The sequence below is a fragment of the Pogoniulus pusillus genome, chromosome 16 (assembly GCF_015220805.1).
Source record: "Pogoniulus pusillus isolate bPogPus1 chromosome 16, bPogPus1.pri, whole genome shotgun sequence".
Taxonomy (NCBI): Eukaryota; Metazoa; Chordata; class Aves; order Piciformes; family Lybiidae; genus Pogoniulus; species Pogoniulus pusillus.
Window position 1 is genome coordinate 19568602 of NC_087279.1, and position 15844 is coordinate 19584445.

The following is a 15844-nucleotide window of genomic DNA, read 5'->3' on the forward strand; positions in this document are numbered from 1 at the left end:
TTTTATCAGAAAATTGTAAAGGCCAGGCTGCCAGTATTGAGTGGTGCTGTGTGTGTCAAGGTATTTGCTTGCCCATGACAAGTGTCAGAACGCACTTGCCCATCACCCCACCCCTTCTTAAAATTCACTTGATTCAGCCTAGGTTTTGCCAGTCACTGCAGCAGTATCTTGTGGACCTTTACTTGCATCATTACCAATTCTTTCTTTCCCAGCTAGATGATTTCCTGCCCTTTCTGTTTAGCTATTCTCTCATGTTCTCTTTTTCTTATCCACTATATAAGCTGCTTAGACAAGGGCTTTTATTTTTGAGCCGGGTCATCTCCTGACATCAGGGAAGGACTCTGGATCTTTTCAGTCAGTTTCGTGTGGCGTGTTAAGCTTGCCGCAAATCACCGATCACTTCTCTTGCCTCTGGCTTCTGTTTGCTTCTAATGTTTTGTCATTAGCAAGTAGCTCTATTTGTTTCCATGTTATCTCTTCACACTATTTACCCTTTCTTAGGATTTTTTTGTTCTTCAAATTACCCATTTCCTTGTGGCTATTTATAAATAGACCTCATAGTTATCTAAGTGGTACCATTTAAGAACAAAGTCTAGTTCTTCTGGGACTCTGAACACATGATGATGCTGTTACTCTGGGAAATTTGCCACGTTGCAAAGTGCAAATACCTGAAAAGAACTGCTTCTCTCCATCCCCTTTCTCACTCTTGTCATTGCCAGTTGGCAGTGTTGTCCTTCTGTGCTGCATCCCGTATCTTTCTTTCCTCTTCCTCTTCGTGTGCATGATTTGCTGTGCTAACTTAATTTACTCTTCTGTTCTGTAGACCCGAGAAGACAGGAAGGTAGAAGCCATCATGCACATGTTTGAAAACTTGGAAAAGAGAAAGAGGAGACGAGAGCAACCATTAGACCGTAACAGCACTGAGCTGAAATCAGCATAAATTCTGAAGCTGCTGAGCTGGAGGAAATAAAAACAGAAACTCCAGAGCTGAAGACGGAAGTTCAGCACCAAGTGCTGCTGCTCCTCCAAATGTTTCTAACAGTAACAGCAGTACTGGGGTGAACACACGTCGGTCTTCACAAGTAGCGGTAAGACAAAGATAGAACTGTTTGATAGCTTGTACCAAGTTCAGATGCAGCATACCTGATCATAAGATCATTCTAGTTGGGAGGAGCTTCATGGCTCTCTAATCAGCTCTGTGCCAGGCAGTCAGCTCTGAGGACAGAGCAGGTTGGCCAAGGTGTTGTTACCCAGTCTTGTCTTGAGTACCTCCAAGGATGGAGATTGCACAGCCCTGCTGGGAAACCTCTTCCAATTCGTGAATGTTCCCATGGTGAAAATATTTTGCCTTGTATCTGGTCTGAACCTTTCATTTCAGTGCACATTGATGCAGCACTGCATCTCCTTTGTGGCTTCGGTCTGGATGTAGGAAGACTGCTGTTAGGTCACCTAAGTCTTCTGTTCTCTGGACTGACTAAGCCCAGCTCCTTCACCTCTTCTCTACTGGTGTGATCTTAAGTTGGACACATAGCTCCAGTGATTGAGGAATTAGGTTGCTTTTCCTTTGTTTCTTTGGCTCAGTATATTTTGGGTGCATGTGTTCCAATCATAAGGCAGAGCTCAGATACTTACTGAAATGGTACGTCAGCGCAGATCAGGATTAAGAGCAGTTGCCTTGAGACAAGTGGCAAGTTTCATACTGCTGCTTTCTTCCTTTGCATACGTGTTCAGGTTGACCCCTTTAGGAAAAGACAGCAGTTAAAACAGTTGAGCCAGTGTTGTAAAAGGGTCTACAAAGCCATCTTGGGAGCCAGTACAAGCAGAGTCCGACCAGACTTTGAGTCAGGTAGTGTCAATAAATAAATCTCAATCCTTGATCCCATATGCAGAGAAAAAGAATCCTCTTAGAGGTGCTCGGGCTAATGACAGTTTATGTTGCAGGATGCTGTCCCTGAAAAAGCAGTTACTAAGCCAGCTGCAGCAAAACCTTCCAGACCCCGACCAAAAAGTCGCTTCTCCCGATACCGGACCAGTTCAGCACAAAGACTCAGAAGGCAGAAACAAGCCAGTTCCCAGCAAGCTGAACTTGCACAGGCTGTCCCAGAGGAAGGGAGCACTGCCAACTTGGTAACCACAACAGATGTCAGCAATGTAGAAGGTCCAGGAGAAGGCAGACAGTTGACAGGATCTGACCCAACTGCTGTCCTGGCTGCAGGATCTCAGTCGAATCGAACTGCAGTAAAGTACCCCAAAACTAAAAAGGTAAATATGATCAAGTGCTCAAACTGGAGAGAGGAAAAAGAGGTTTTTTTGTGGCCTTTGGGGTAAAGTTGGCTCAGGGAAAACAATTCTTCAGAACAGTTGGAATTATGTGACTTCATATTTTCTGTATTGTTTGTTCTGTAGTGGCGAGAGCCCTCATCATGGTTCAGAATCTGACTGCTCAGCCCTGCACACACCAAGATCAGAAAAAGATAGCAAGTCTATGTAGACCCTGGATACCAGAAAGGTGGTACAGGTGCAACAGAAAGGGTTTCACTTTGGGGTATGGCAAAGAACCTAGGAAGAGGCAAATTACAGAGCTTTGCCTATGTGGGAATGAAACTGCTCCCAGCTCGTGGTGCCCAGGGAGAGAAGGGTTGAAGGGACTTGGCAATACAAGGAATTAAATAATGGAGGCTGAGCCCTTTGTGAGGGAAGCAGAAGTCTTATGTACTGGTGCAGAGAGCAATGAAAGGTTTGGGAGGTGGCTGGAAAAAAGGCCATGAGGACAAAAAGCTGGTTTTGTGTCAGCAGTAGAGCAAGATATGAATAGAAAGATGAGGAGAGCTGGTGTGTTTTAGATCTGCGCACAAGAAGCTATCAAAAGCTTTTGGCACTGGCATGGATAAGAGGTTGTTACTACTCTGGTGGGTAGCTGTGTTCAAAAACTAGATGCTGAAAATTATAGAAGAGCATAGGCTTTTGAGCCCAAAAGAAAAGATGTTTATTAGAAAAGGTTGCATGCATACGATCTCAGTAAGTTTTCAACATATTCTCAGTGTCTTAGGGCAAGGAGAAAAATACTATCAATCAAAAAGTCATCTTAATCAAGCATCATGGAGGTGTAGTGAGACTTGCTTAAAAAAAGCAACTACAAAACCACCTTGAAATAACCAGCATGGTGCATCTTGTGAAGGAGCAAAGTAAAACAAAGCTTCTGTGTTAGTTTATACCAGCGGGAGAACAAAAAGATGAAAGTGGAGTCATTAAGCAAAGATTAGTTGGAACTTAAAAATAAACCTAGAATGCATAAAATGTGTTTCATGTGGGAATTGGTGCAGTGTCTTTTTGGGATGAGGTGGGGTGACAGGCAGGCCAAAGCTCTTTTCTTTAGGACAAGGCAGAAGTTAGCTTTCAGCTTAGAACTGAAGACCAAGAGGGAATGTGACTGTGGCCTAAGCTGGGAGAAACACTGTAAGGGAAGGAGGGAGAACTGCTAGCAGCAGCTGCCACATTACTGGGTGTGAATTAACTATTAGTACCTTAGGCTTGCAGCCAGAAACCAGCTTTGACAAGGTGCTGAACTTTTGGGAGAACCTTCCAATAAGATGAGTGGCACATCAAATTGGGCTGTTTCTGTAAATTGGATCCCCTGTGTTTTGTATCTGCGACACATGAGAACTGGGGTTGACACAAGGTTCCTTCCCGTTGAGGAGGGAGGTTTTGGCATGCGTGCTGGCCTGAGCGTTGCTGCCCCTTTGTGTCAGTGCCTTCCTTCTCCACCTGTGCCAGCTGCAGTGACCTGCGTGTTCTCTCCTTCAGTATCTCGTTACGGAATGGCTGAACGACAAGGCAGAGAAGCAGGAGTGCCCTATTGAGTGCCCTCTGCGCATTTACACCGTCCAACAGTTCGGCGACTACCCTAAACATGCTGCCGGCCTCATCCACTCCCCTCTAATTTGTACCACACCCAACACTACATTCGCTTTGGTTCACCTTCAACCCGGAGAGACGTCGGGAGGCCCTTTCTGTGGATGGAATTTACAGCTCCAGTAAAAAGGTTGTTTGCCAGTGGCTTACTTGCCAGGGTTGTATACTCATCAAGCTTTTACTGGCACCCTCATAAAGTTGTGGTGTCCCCTTTGAGCCTATTGCCCTGTGCTCTGCTGAGCTGACCTTGCCTGGTGTGTCACCTCAGTCTCTGAGCTATGGCAGCTGACCTTCTCCTAGCCAGTCTTCATGCTTGCCTTTGCCACAGTAGAACAACTGTTCTGTGACGTGTACCTTCAAATCTGCAGTAGCTATTTATTATCCAGCATGTGTGATTCAAGGAGTGTTGATTGTTGATGTTTTATGTGTTACTACTTTTACTGTCAGAGGACACTTGGTATTGTGAGGATAGGACAGTGTTGCAAAAGGCTTCAAGAATACAGTGCCTCCCTCAGGATCCATTATCTTTAGAGAGCTTTTGTTTAGCAAAGCTTCAAGTTTTCCTGTTCACGACTGCAAGCCCACAGTTCTTTGTTTGGGATCATAGACTGTGTACAATAGATCCTTGGGACTCTGCAAGAAGCCTGAACTGAGTCCAGCTGTGGGCTTTACTTCTCCAGAGATGGTATGTGGACAGCAAATGATATCACTTTACTCATCCTTCATTCTCTTAGTCAGATTTCTGTCAGAATCCATCTTGCCTGTTGCCTGTGAGCTTTGCTCAGAGGCTGTTAACAGTTTCTGTGTGATTACCTGAGAACAATTTTATCCAGACCCTGTTTGATCTTCCAGGGTCAGGTCTTTGATCTTTCAAAGTCAGGTTTCTTTACCTGGTTTCTTTACTTTCCTTTGAGAGCGTTTTTGTTTTCAGAATGGTGCTTTGGAGTTTGGTGTTTTCACCTTCAGCCAGTATGTTGTCCTGCCCTAACAATCACCTAGAAAAAGAAGAAAAGGTCTCTCTAGGGTATTTCCTATATGGGTAAAGCTCTTGATTATTCATATATACTCATGGGCAAAATTGTTTCTGTGTGCCTGGACTGTCTCTCCACCCATCTTTAAACTGAGACATGTAAAGTTCAAGCTGCTTCTTTTAACCTTAACAGCATCTTTGAGCCTCAGAGAAGAGAGAAGCAACCAGAGCAAAACTGGCAGAGTTACTGAGTTGGTACATTTGCTGTACAACTAGCCCACAAAGTCACAATTCAGTCAAAGCTGTTGTGGAGTAAATCTCTGGTGCCGTGCTACGTTTGACTGTTGGCTAGGCATAAGGTAACTGGCTGCTGGGGAGGGAATGGCCTTGTCTTGCTATGGGTGACTTCCATTTAGTCCACATCTTCCCTCAAGATGAGTGTCCAAACTTGCATGTTGTGTTGCAGCCAGGACATTTTCTAAGCTCTGTCTCTTGTGGTCTATACCCATTTTGTGCATTCAGTATGATAACTGAGTGTTCTCTGACAGGCTGATTTACACTTATGTTCAGTCTCTGATTTCCTATATTTGTTAGAGTAACCTATTAGTTTTCTAAGCTGTAATTTTAGGAGTGGTTGTTTCTGCCTTTATATCACAGTATAATCAAGGCTGAAAGGGACCTCAAGGACCATCTAGTTCCAACTCCCTTGCCATGGGCAGAGACACCTCACACTAGACCAGGTACTCAGAGTCCTGTCCAGCCTGGCCTTGATGTCTTCCAGGGATAAAGCTTCCAATGTCTCACCACGCTTGTGGTGAAGAACTTCTTCCTAGCATTCAATCTGAATCTCCCCACTTCTAGTTTTGCTTCATTCCCTGTAGTCCCATCACTGCCTGACATCTTAAAAAGTCTCTCACCAGCTTTCCTGTAGGCCCCCTTCAGATACTGGAAGGCCACAGTAAAGTCTCCTCAGAGCCTTCCTCTTCTCCAGGCTGAACAGCCCCAGCTTTCTCAGTCTGTCTTCATGGGAGAGCAGCTGCAGCCCTCTGGTCATCCTCATGGCCCTTTTCTGGACACGTTCCAGCATGTCCTGATCTTTCCTGTGATATGGACTCCAGAACTGGATGCAGTACTCCAGGTGAGAACTTAGCAGAGTGGTGTAGAGGGGTAGAATCACCTTCCTCACCTTGCTGGGTACACTTCTCTTGATGCAGCCCAGGATCTTGTTGGCTCTCTGGGCTGCAAGTGCACACTGCTGGCTCATGTTGAGCTTCTTATCCACCAACACTTCCACATCCCTCTCCCCAGGGCTACTCTCAAGGCAGTATGGTTCTTTGTTCTGGCCTGTGCTGAGCTGTGTCCTGGTTTTCTCCATATATTTCCCAGTTTAGGAGGAAAATACTGAATGCTGTTTTCTAGGATGTTCTTGTTTTTCCCAGATGGTTGACATCATCTGAAAGCTGCAGTGCATTGCCTGTTCCATTATCTAAATAATTAATAAAACACCAAAAGCTTCTGTGCCCAGAACAGATGTTACAGAAAGTAACTTGTTAAATTTCTCTTTTACTAAAATGATTAACTGTTCTAGTAAAGAGTTTTATCCACTTCGTGGGAGTCCCACAGCTTCTTTGTGGGAAACGTTTGGTAGCATTCAGTGGTTTTATCACAGTCTAGAGATACAGAAAAAGTTTGCTTCTCATATTCAGAAATGCTTGGAACCTAGGATCCCAGGGAGGAACTCATTTTCAGCCAGCTGAGGTCTAGCAGTGGTCCAGAACTTCATGACATTGCTGACTCAAGACCTGATCTTTCTGTCTTGTCTCCTCCTGGCTACTCAGTCAGGAATGTTGATTTATAAAGGCTGCTGAAATACTCACCTATTTTCTTGGAGTGTCAGCAGGCCTCTTGTTTAACCTGTGCCAGAAAACCTCAGCTGGTGATCTCAGTTTGCATACAAAGCATGCCAGTGCCTGAACTTGATGAAGAAACTGAACTGTATAAAACCTGCTGGCTGTGAGATCATGCATTATGCAGTGACTGGGCTGTCTGATCAATGCTGCATGTAGAGGGTAGCAGTGCGCCAGACTGGCACTTCTCACTTTCCCTGGTGGCCGCAGTGGAATCCAGTGAGTTATATTTGAACAGAGAGAGCACATCTGCAGTACATAGGTGAGGGCCTTCAAAATAGATCCTGTCGACCTGCTCTTCATCCTCACATTTGTTGTTTCACTCTAAGCATAGAGGCCACTAAATTTGTAGTGCACTTTGGTGGGTAGCTTCAAGAATCATATGTGTGGTACTCTAACCTGGATGCTTCTCGGGCATACAGATAGCTGTGGGTTACTGATAGGTAGAACATGATTTTTAAAGCTCTCTGGAAGAGAAAAGTCTGATAAATTGAGCCACAGAAATGCAAATCACTGCATGTTTTTTTTCAGCAGCTTGCTGCGATTTGCTGACTCACCTGGGTGTTCGTTCGTATATTGGAGCAGTTGTTCTTTATAGTAAGAGCAAGGCAGAGGTTTCCCTGCCTGCCGTCAGGAGGCAGTGTGCATCAGGATTCAGGGCTAGCACACCCGCTGCAGCAGCTGGTTTGCTGAAAGCTTCAGTTCATGTTCATTTGTGTGAGATGTGAAACATTCTTTATTGTCTGTGCTCAGAATACCACTGTGATTCTTACTCTTCTATTAGGAACTGAAGAAAACTCTTCCTTTGTTATTATTTTCTTCTGTTTTAGCCCTGTGGGTGGGTTGGGAGTTACCCACTCCCCCACACAGTGAAATCACCCAGGACTAAACTCAGCCATCTGGAAGTTAAGGAATGAAGCTTTATATTCACAGCTTAGCACAGCATACAAGGCAAGGGTTTACAATATTATAACAAATATTTACAGTTGTATACAAGTTAAAAGTAATACAGAAACACAACAGCCCTCTCAGAAATCAGAGTCCCCAGGGAGCGGTTCCCAGCTGCTTCCACGTTTTTTCCACCCACCTACCTTATTCCAGAATCTGCCTTATGTGCAAGGTGAGTTGGAAGGATCAGAAAGGGAGGTTAGAAGCAGAATGATTAGTTGGGTTACACAGATCCAAGCAGAAGGGCAGAAGGCCAGGGAGAAAACACAGACACCGACAGACTGACTGTCTTATCTGGGTTTGTGTCCTTGCTTTTATGCATCTCAGCAAGCCTAGGAGTGAAGTAGACATCACCATTGTTTTCTTTTCACAGCCTATAATCTAATTTTTCTCATTAAAATACTCCAATTAGCCTCAAACCAGCACAAGCCCCCTGAAAAACCACTGCTTGCACTTTATCAGGTGGTTTTTTTTTGCTCTTTGTCCTCTGTCAGCAAGCACAGTCTGCAGGAATCATTGTGTGATTAAACTCAGCCATTTCTCTGCTGAAGCTGTTAGGAGCAATGTCTGTGCTAAGCTCTAATACACCTTAGTGGAGCAGGGGAACAGTGTGTTTTATGCTTCTGGGCAGGGAAACAGCTTTTTACAAAATCAGAGGCCTAAGATAATTGCCTATGTTTATCTCCCTTTTAATTAACGTTGCTTTTAATAGTTTTTAGCTGGAAGAGTTTTGCATTTTTATCTATTTATAATTTGCTCTTATCTTTGTGTTGCTGCTGAAGACTGTTGATGCCCAGAATACATCTCATCAAGAGCACATAGTCAGCCCCATCACAGTAGGTGGTAGACTCAGTGCTAGCAGCTGTGTTCTCACGGGTTCCTGCCTGAGCACACACGAAGGAGGTAATATCAGTGTTCTAGCAGTCTGCCCTGTTGCACAGAAGTGTAGGAGTTGAGTGCATCCTGCAAGATGACATAGAAAGCACTGGAGGGGTTGCACGTTCATGTAGTCTCGTTCTGTTTCAGCGCTGGATCAAACAAGCCCTGGAAGAGGGAATGACTCAGACCTCAGCAGCACCACAAGAGAACAGAACCCAATGTCTGTACCAAAGTAACGAGAGCAGCACTTCTTCCAGTATCTGCAAAGATGACACAGGTAAGTGCTCAGCACCGTCAGGGCGGCGTGGGCACTTGACTGAAACTGAGGAAGCTGCTGAACAGCAAAGTCAGGATGACATCTTAATGTGTGCTGCTGCTTGGTGGCAGGTGAGAATGTCACTTTGCCATTCATTCAGATGTCTGCAGACCCATTCTAGCTTGAGCACATGTAAAGTTCCCTGTGAAGAGAGAATCACTTTATCTTGCTTCATTACCGTCAGTGTTGTGTGATCACTTACCCAGTCGAGGAGAGTTAGGGTACACTATCATCTCTTCTCAGCAGGATGCTGTTAGATAGACAACTAAGTATCTGCTGGCTATAGGAAGATGTAGCAAATTCTCTCAGGCATGTATCTTAAGTGGTATATGATTAAGTCTCAAAGGTGGAGAAACTAAAATCTGCGAGTAAAGCTGCAGAATGGCAACATATTGTGTCTGAATCTTTCTACAGAGAAAGAGGGTGAAGATCTGCACAGTCAGGGATTAGTTTTTCAAAGGACACCATACAGGAATATGTATGTTGTCTTTGGAAAAACAGACAAGATAACATGGAAATTGGTTATTGAAAGGTCAGATGAATAGAACTGAACTGAACAGAATACTGGAACCAATAAATGAACGTCCCTGAGCCAAGACCTAAAGAAGAAAACAACTGAACTACAGATTTTTCTGATCCTTTTCTTTTTTAATACAAAAAAAAATCCCCTCAGGCAAACAAAAACAACAACCAAAAAAATACCCCATACCTGAGCATCAAAGAAGAATGTTGTTTTGACTAGGGGCAGGCCTGAGGGGAAAGGCACTAAATCCTTGTGGGAGTGAAGTGAAATATGTTTGGGCTGTGTTGGTGTAGCCTACAGGGAATTATAGATTCAGATAATGATAACTGAGCTGCCTGTGATTGGTTTGTGACAGTGACATGGTCTTTTGATCCCCTTTCTTCCGGTCCCCTCTCCTCTTTTGATCTCTTCCCATCTTGCTTTCCTCATGCCTCCTCTTGGGCTCTAGTATTCTGGTAGAAATACTTCTCTCTCTTGTTCACTGCATGTTCTGATTATCACAGTATCACAGTATCACCAAGGTTGAAGAGACCTCATAGATCATCAAGTCCAACCCTTTACCACAGAGCTCAAGGCCAGACCATGGCACCAAGTGCCACGTCCAATCCTGCCTTGAACAGCTCCAGGGGACGGCGACTCCACCACCTCCCCGGGGCAGCCCATTCCCTGTGTCCAATGACTATTATGTTTTGTGATGAGTGTCTAAAATGTGTCTCAAGACTTGGTATAGAAATACTACAGAGGGGTGTTTTAACTTTGAGGAATCTTTCTAGTCACTCTGGAGGGCTTAGGGGGCTTGTAATTTGGGACTGGGAGAAGGGGGAAGGGAGGAGGTAGTGAGTGGTCAGCACATGGTTAATGGATAAAGTTAACAGTTCAGCTCTGTTTGGTTTTCAGACTTGCTGAGTCCTTTGAAGAAATGGAAATCTCGCTACTTGATGGAACAGAACGTTAAGAAGTTGCTGAGGCCACTGTCTCCTGTCACTCCTCCACCTCCCATCCCTTCCGTTCCTGGCTCAGCAAGCCCACAGCTGGCTACACCGTGCTCATCGCTGCCAGGAGAGGAGGAGAGTCGCAATGGTTATGGTGTGATGTTCTCACCGATTCCTTCTCTGGCTGCTAGGTCGCTGCAAATACTCCACCTACAGGTTCGAGGTAAGCTGAGGTGGGGGCTAGGAGTGCTAGCTAGAATATTAGCAGGAGATGTGGCACTAGGGACAACCTTCCTTTTTTGACTCCACGTCTGTGTTCCTGAACATCATCACTGTGTCACTCAAGAGCACTGAAGTCTGTCTTTCTCCTGCTGCTGTTAACTGGCCAAATCTCCTGCTCTGTTAACTGTGAAACCTTGCTGCAGAGCAGCCTCCCTTCAATTTCACAGCTATCAGTAACATTAATCTAGATATTTCTCTTCCCTTTCTGCACCAGAGCTCCTCCATTTTGCATGCTTCTCAGTGCTTTTATTAGTCATCTTTTCCACCTTCAGATCTCTGTGGTCGATGTGACTTCCAATGCCTGCCTCTTCCAAAGAGTGCAACTCTGGTGTGACTGAATGAGAGTCATGCTGTCCTCTAGTTGAGTTTTATTTTCGAGTATGCATGTTTTCGTTTCAAAAAGTGGAATTCCTCAGCCAGCTGCTCATGCTCTGCCAGTTAAAACCATTTTTAGAAAATGGTTGCAGGACAGACTGCTCCACAGTAGGGGACTGCTTTGCAGGAATCCTTCATCTGTTTTGCAAAAAGGGCAAACAGTCCTTTGAAGGTATTTTTAGCTAGTGTGCTTTTGATTATTTTCTTTGAGAGCCCTTTCTTGTTAGCTATCCTGAGAGGCAGATCTGTAGAAGTAGTTAGTAAAGGAAGAAGATTGTGAGTGTGAGAGAGAGAGATAAAAGACTTTTGGGCACAGAGCTTGATTGTAAATGATCCTTAGCTTTGCTGTAGTTGAGATGGAAGATGGCAGTGTTGCCATGGACCTCCAGTCTAGTCCCTGGTTCCTGTGTCACCTTAGTCATTTTTCTGTTGTCAGGTGTGAGGCATGGGAAGCCTGGCCTTTCATGGGTGTCTATACCTTACATGCTCCTTCAATAATTTTTTATCACCCTTGAAAGTAGTCTAAAAAGCTCAGCAGACCTACAGACTTCTTGTTCCAACGTTTGTATTTGGCCTCAATGCAGCCCGTTTGTAATATCGCTGTTTTAATGCCATATCTGCCTCATTTAGTTAGTTTCTAAGTTGAGTGGATTCATCTCCCCACATATAAAGCTATTTCATCAGTCCTGTAGCACTGTGGGAGAAGAGAACAACAAGAAAGATTCTTCCATCAGTTCAGCAGCTTCCCTCAAGTGAGCAGAAGATGCTGCCTGACACCTTGGCTTGCAATGGAACGCATTATGGAAAGCTTTATCCATTTATTTCCTAGCTGCTCTCTGAAGAGCTTGTATCACAAAGCTCTGGTTGGTTGAATTTTTACAGACTGAGATTTTTCTGACTCAGTTTAGGGACTTTTTAAATCAGAAACAAATTGGAGGGGTTAGCACTCCTCTGGTATTCACAGGAGTGACCAGCAGTGCATCGGCACTTCACCTGTTTTTATCTTTGGGACTTGTCACAAGCTAGTTTTAGCTGAGAATTTTCAGAGATTCCATTTCTGAGGGTTCCTGTTTTGCACGAGACAGTGACTCCTGACATATTTGTCTGATGGCAGCATACCTCCTGGGAAGCCTTTTTTTTTTCCTGTTCTGCTTTAGGCCTACTCAGTAACATTGAAAGGAAAGTGCTTGGGAAATAAGCCTTTACCATCCCCATCTCATGCATGCGCTGCCTTCCACTGATAGCAGCTCACATGACGTGTTCCAGCATCTCATAAAGCTGTCCATTCATACCCTACTGACTTCAGCTGAGAAGGTGGCCCACAGTGGATTGAAGGAGACATTTTTGGTTTCTACTGTAGCCTAATGTCTGTGAGAGTTCACTGTAGTGTTCAAGGGATCTTCATTTACCTTTTGAGCAAAACAAAGCTTTCCATCTCTCCCATATTGTGTCTCAATGCCAGAAATGGCTTTTTCTCTGTATTTCATACTGTAGACTCTTACCTGACAGCATCAGAAATATAAAGAATAAGATGCTTCCTGTCTTACCATTGATGTGCTCTGGTTCAGACACTAAGTTAGCACCTGGAACACAGGAACCCAGGCCTGTCTCTGTGCTTCCAGGAAGCTTCAGAAACCACTTGAGCAATGGAGTTGTCCATCCAGGCTGGGGTCAGTTCCTGAGATAGTCTTTATTTAGAATAGCCATTGCTAACCTCTGAGCTTGGGTTTTTATAATTGATTTTATTTTGCTTCTTGGCTTTTTAAGTAGATGAATAACAAGGTGCTTTTCCCTCCTCTAGAACGTATCCTCCCCTGAGAGTTCCCCTGCGCATAGACCCGAGTCCATGTCACCTGAGGTAGTTATCACACCATCTCAATTGCATTGCAGTGTGTGTGCTTGTGTGTGTGTGTTTGAGGCCACAGTGGGAGGGGAGGGATGAGAATCACAGAATGTTAGGGGATGGAAGGGACCTCAAAAGTTTATCCAGTCCAACTCCCCTGCCAGAGCAGGATCACCTATAGTGGATCACACAGGAACACATCCGGGTGGGTCTTAAGTATCTCCAGAGAGGGGGACTCCACAACCTGCCCTGGGCAGCCTGTTCCAGTGTTCTGTAATCCTCACAGGGAAAAAAAAAAATCCTCACATTTTCATGGAACTTCCTATGGCTCAGCTTCCACCCATTGCCCCTTGTCCTGTCATTGGGCATCACCCAGCAGAGCCTGGCTCCATCCACTTGGCACTCGCCCTTAACATATTTATAAACATGAATGAGGTCACCTCACGGTCTTCTCCTCTTCAAACTAAAGAGCCCCAGCTCCCTCAGTCTTTCCTCATAAGGAAGATATTCCACTCCCTTAGTCATCCTTGTGGCTCTGTGCTGGACTCTCAAGCAGGCACAGAGAAGTGCAGAGGCGAGTGGGAGTAAAGGTGGTGCATGAGCCACAGTGAGGCTGAGAATAGTTTTCAGGGTACCACAAGAAAGGAAACTAAGACTGGAATTGATTATTCACTTGTTGACACTGTTGAGAAACAGGCAATGTGAAGACTAGGGATCTCATCTTCTGAGGTGAAGGCAAGAGAGACCCTGGAAATACCATAATCAGCTTCAGTCCCAGCCCAGCTGATAAGTGGTGTCTGGTGTTTACTCAGTAGCAGCAAAATGACTACTGGGGAAGAAAAGGGAAAGCATTCACTGCTAGTTTTGATTTGCAAGGACACAGTGGTGTACCTGATCTTCTCTCTTCAACCTTGATTTATCACCTCTTCACTGGGAGACTTACAACACTGAGAAGATGCCAGAAAGTAGCATTCTGATTACCTGCTGATTTGTTGTAAAATACGAGATGAAGTACCTTGCTCAGAGGCTGTTCCATAGCAGAAAATACGTGCTTGTGTCCAGCGTGGCAGATAACTTGGAGCTGTGATACAGCAGAGGGCACATTCTCAGTGGCAGCAGTAGGGCAGAGCTGATGCCTGGTGCTGCTGTCTTATTTATTCCCTAAGCACTGCAAAGAAGATGAAATCTTGTCAGTTATGCTCATTGTTTGAGATCCTGACATATTAACGTGGTGGAGAAGATGATTATGCTGTTGCCCTGGAGGGTTTTTGGCACTTCAGATAGATAAATGGATATAGTCTTGTGTCAGTGCCTAGTGCTCCAGAAACTGACAGTGCAAAGATGATGCCGTTATGGTTTTGTTAGAGAATGTAGAATGTAGAAATGTGGCATAAATTAAATGAATGTACTATTGTTAGAGATTCTGGAAGCTCACAATAAGTGAAAACAAATGGCTTGGAGATCCTGGGCGTTTTATTGTTAGGAAGTTAGAAGTGGCTGACTTGAGACAGTCGAGAATTTGGCTAATAAAAGAGCAAGCAGACAGCAAATCTTTTCTGTTCTGTCCCCATAATGAACCTAGCAAGTATGATGTATTAACATCAACTTTGGGACATATGAGGCAATGGAAAATGCTGGGGTTTCTTCACAGACTTCTTGGGGACAGTGCTGAGCCTTAGCCTCTTGCTGCATTATGACTGCTGAAGAGGAAAGGGCATCTCATACTGCACAACTCAGTCATTCACCTGTAGAATGAGCAAGACAGTGTAGGAAGAGACCAAAGGGGTAATCAGAAAGGAACTGGAAAAAATTAAGCCAGCACTGTACAGAGTACTTTCTAACTTAATTTTCTCTCCCTACCCTTGCCTCATCTTCTTCCTGAATTCCCACCCTCCTCCTATATCCTTCTGGGATTTTCCTAGCTCTGCCCCAGTCCGACCTGGATTCCAGCGCAAACACCTGCTCAGAACGGCCGTCGCTGCTCAGCTTTGGATCCTCTGATTTGGGCTTCCACAACCTCCCATAAACTCTACTGCAGAGATGAACTTCCCAAGGGAAAAGTGGGGGAAGCACAGATGCTGCTCCGAAGCTCTGATCAGGCTTTTCGGACAGAGTTTAATTTAATGTATGCCTTCTCCCCACTGAACGCTATGCCACGTGTGGATGGGTTGTTGCGGGGATCTGCTCCTTTGGGAGAGACCAAGCCAACGAATTTGGAAGCAGGATGTTGCAGCTCTCCTGCCGAAGGTTTATTTCAGCAGACACGAGTCAGGGCTGCTTAAAGAGACAGTGCATGGATCCATGTCTCCCTGCAGCGAGAGGGCTTGTGAAGGTGTCAGATCTGCTCCCCAGAACCCACCACAAAGGAAGAAGGTAACTATTCTATAAAAGAAGCTCTTGGGTTGTGGGAACATGAAGTGGGAGCAGAAAGCACCATGGGAAGGACTTACAGGAGAACAAAGAGAGCACAATACAGCTAAAATACTGTCTGGGCAAGTAATCCGGGCATTCAGTGGCCTAGATGAAAGCAGAATAAAAGTTGTTAAGAGAGAGAGTGAGCCACCCTTCAGGCAAGATTTTTGATGTGAGAGGTGGAAGAAAAAGACCACAATGAAAATACCTTTTCTGGGAGCACAGAAAGGAGAGCATGATGCTGGCAGCTGCAATAAACAGTTGTTAAACCTCAGAGCAGTAACACAGTGCAGCTGTACTAGATGGTGGAGGTGTTATTTATCAGGATGAAAGGGTCTTGCTAGGAGAGAGGGTCTGGTGTTTCAAAAGGAAACATGGGCTGTTTATCAGGATATATGGGAAGGTTTCCATTACTACAGCAACACTGTAACGTGGAAGAAAAGTCGATGCAGGTTGTTACTTAGATTTTGGCTCTTGGAAACTGAAACCACAGGAATATTGTTTAAAGCAAGCAATTGTGTGTTGGTTTCTAGTAACAGTTCAGT

At 44.8% G+C, this 15844-nt stretch overlaps 1 protein-coding gene across 1 annotated transcript in view; it reads left to right on the top strand.

Annotated features, from left to right (window-relative positions):
• SETD5 (SET domain containing 5) overlaps nucleotides 1–15844 on the top strand; it is a 75488-nt gene that overhangs the window by 47256 nt on the left and 12388 nt on the right. Inside the window, 15 exon segments of the mRNA XM_064156849.1 lie at nucleotides 824–920; nucleotides 923–985; nucleotides 988–1088; nucleotides 1942–2262; nucleotides 3805–3952; nucleotides 3955–3978; nucleotides 3981–4042; nucleotides 8764–8893; nucleotides 10353–10603; nucleotides 12846–12905; nucleotides 14197–14202; nucleotides 14821–14895; nucleotides 14898–14939; nucleotides 14942–15136; nucleotides 15138–15260. Coding sequence (XP_064012919.1) covers nucleotides 824–920; nucleotides 923–985; nucleotides 988–1088; nucleotides 1942–2262; nucleotides 3805–3952; nucleotides 3955–3978; nucleotides 3981–4042; nucleotides 8764–8893; nucleotides 10353–10603; nucleotides 12846–12905; nucleotides 14197–14202; nucleotides 14821–14895; nucleotides 14898–14939; nucleotides 14942–15136; nucleotides 15138–15260 — 1698 coding nt within the window.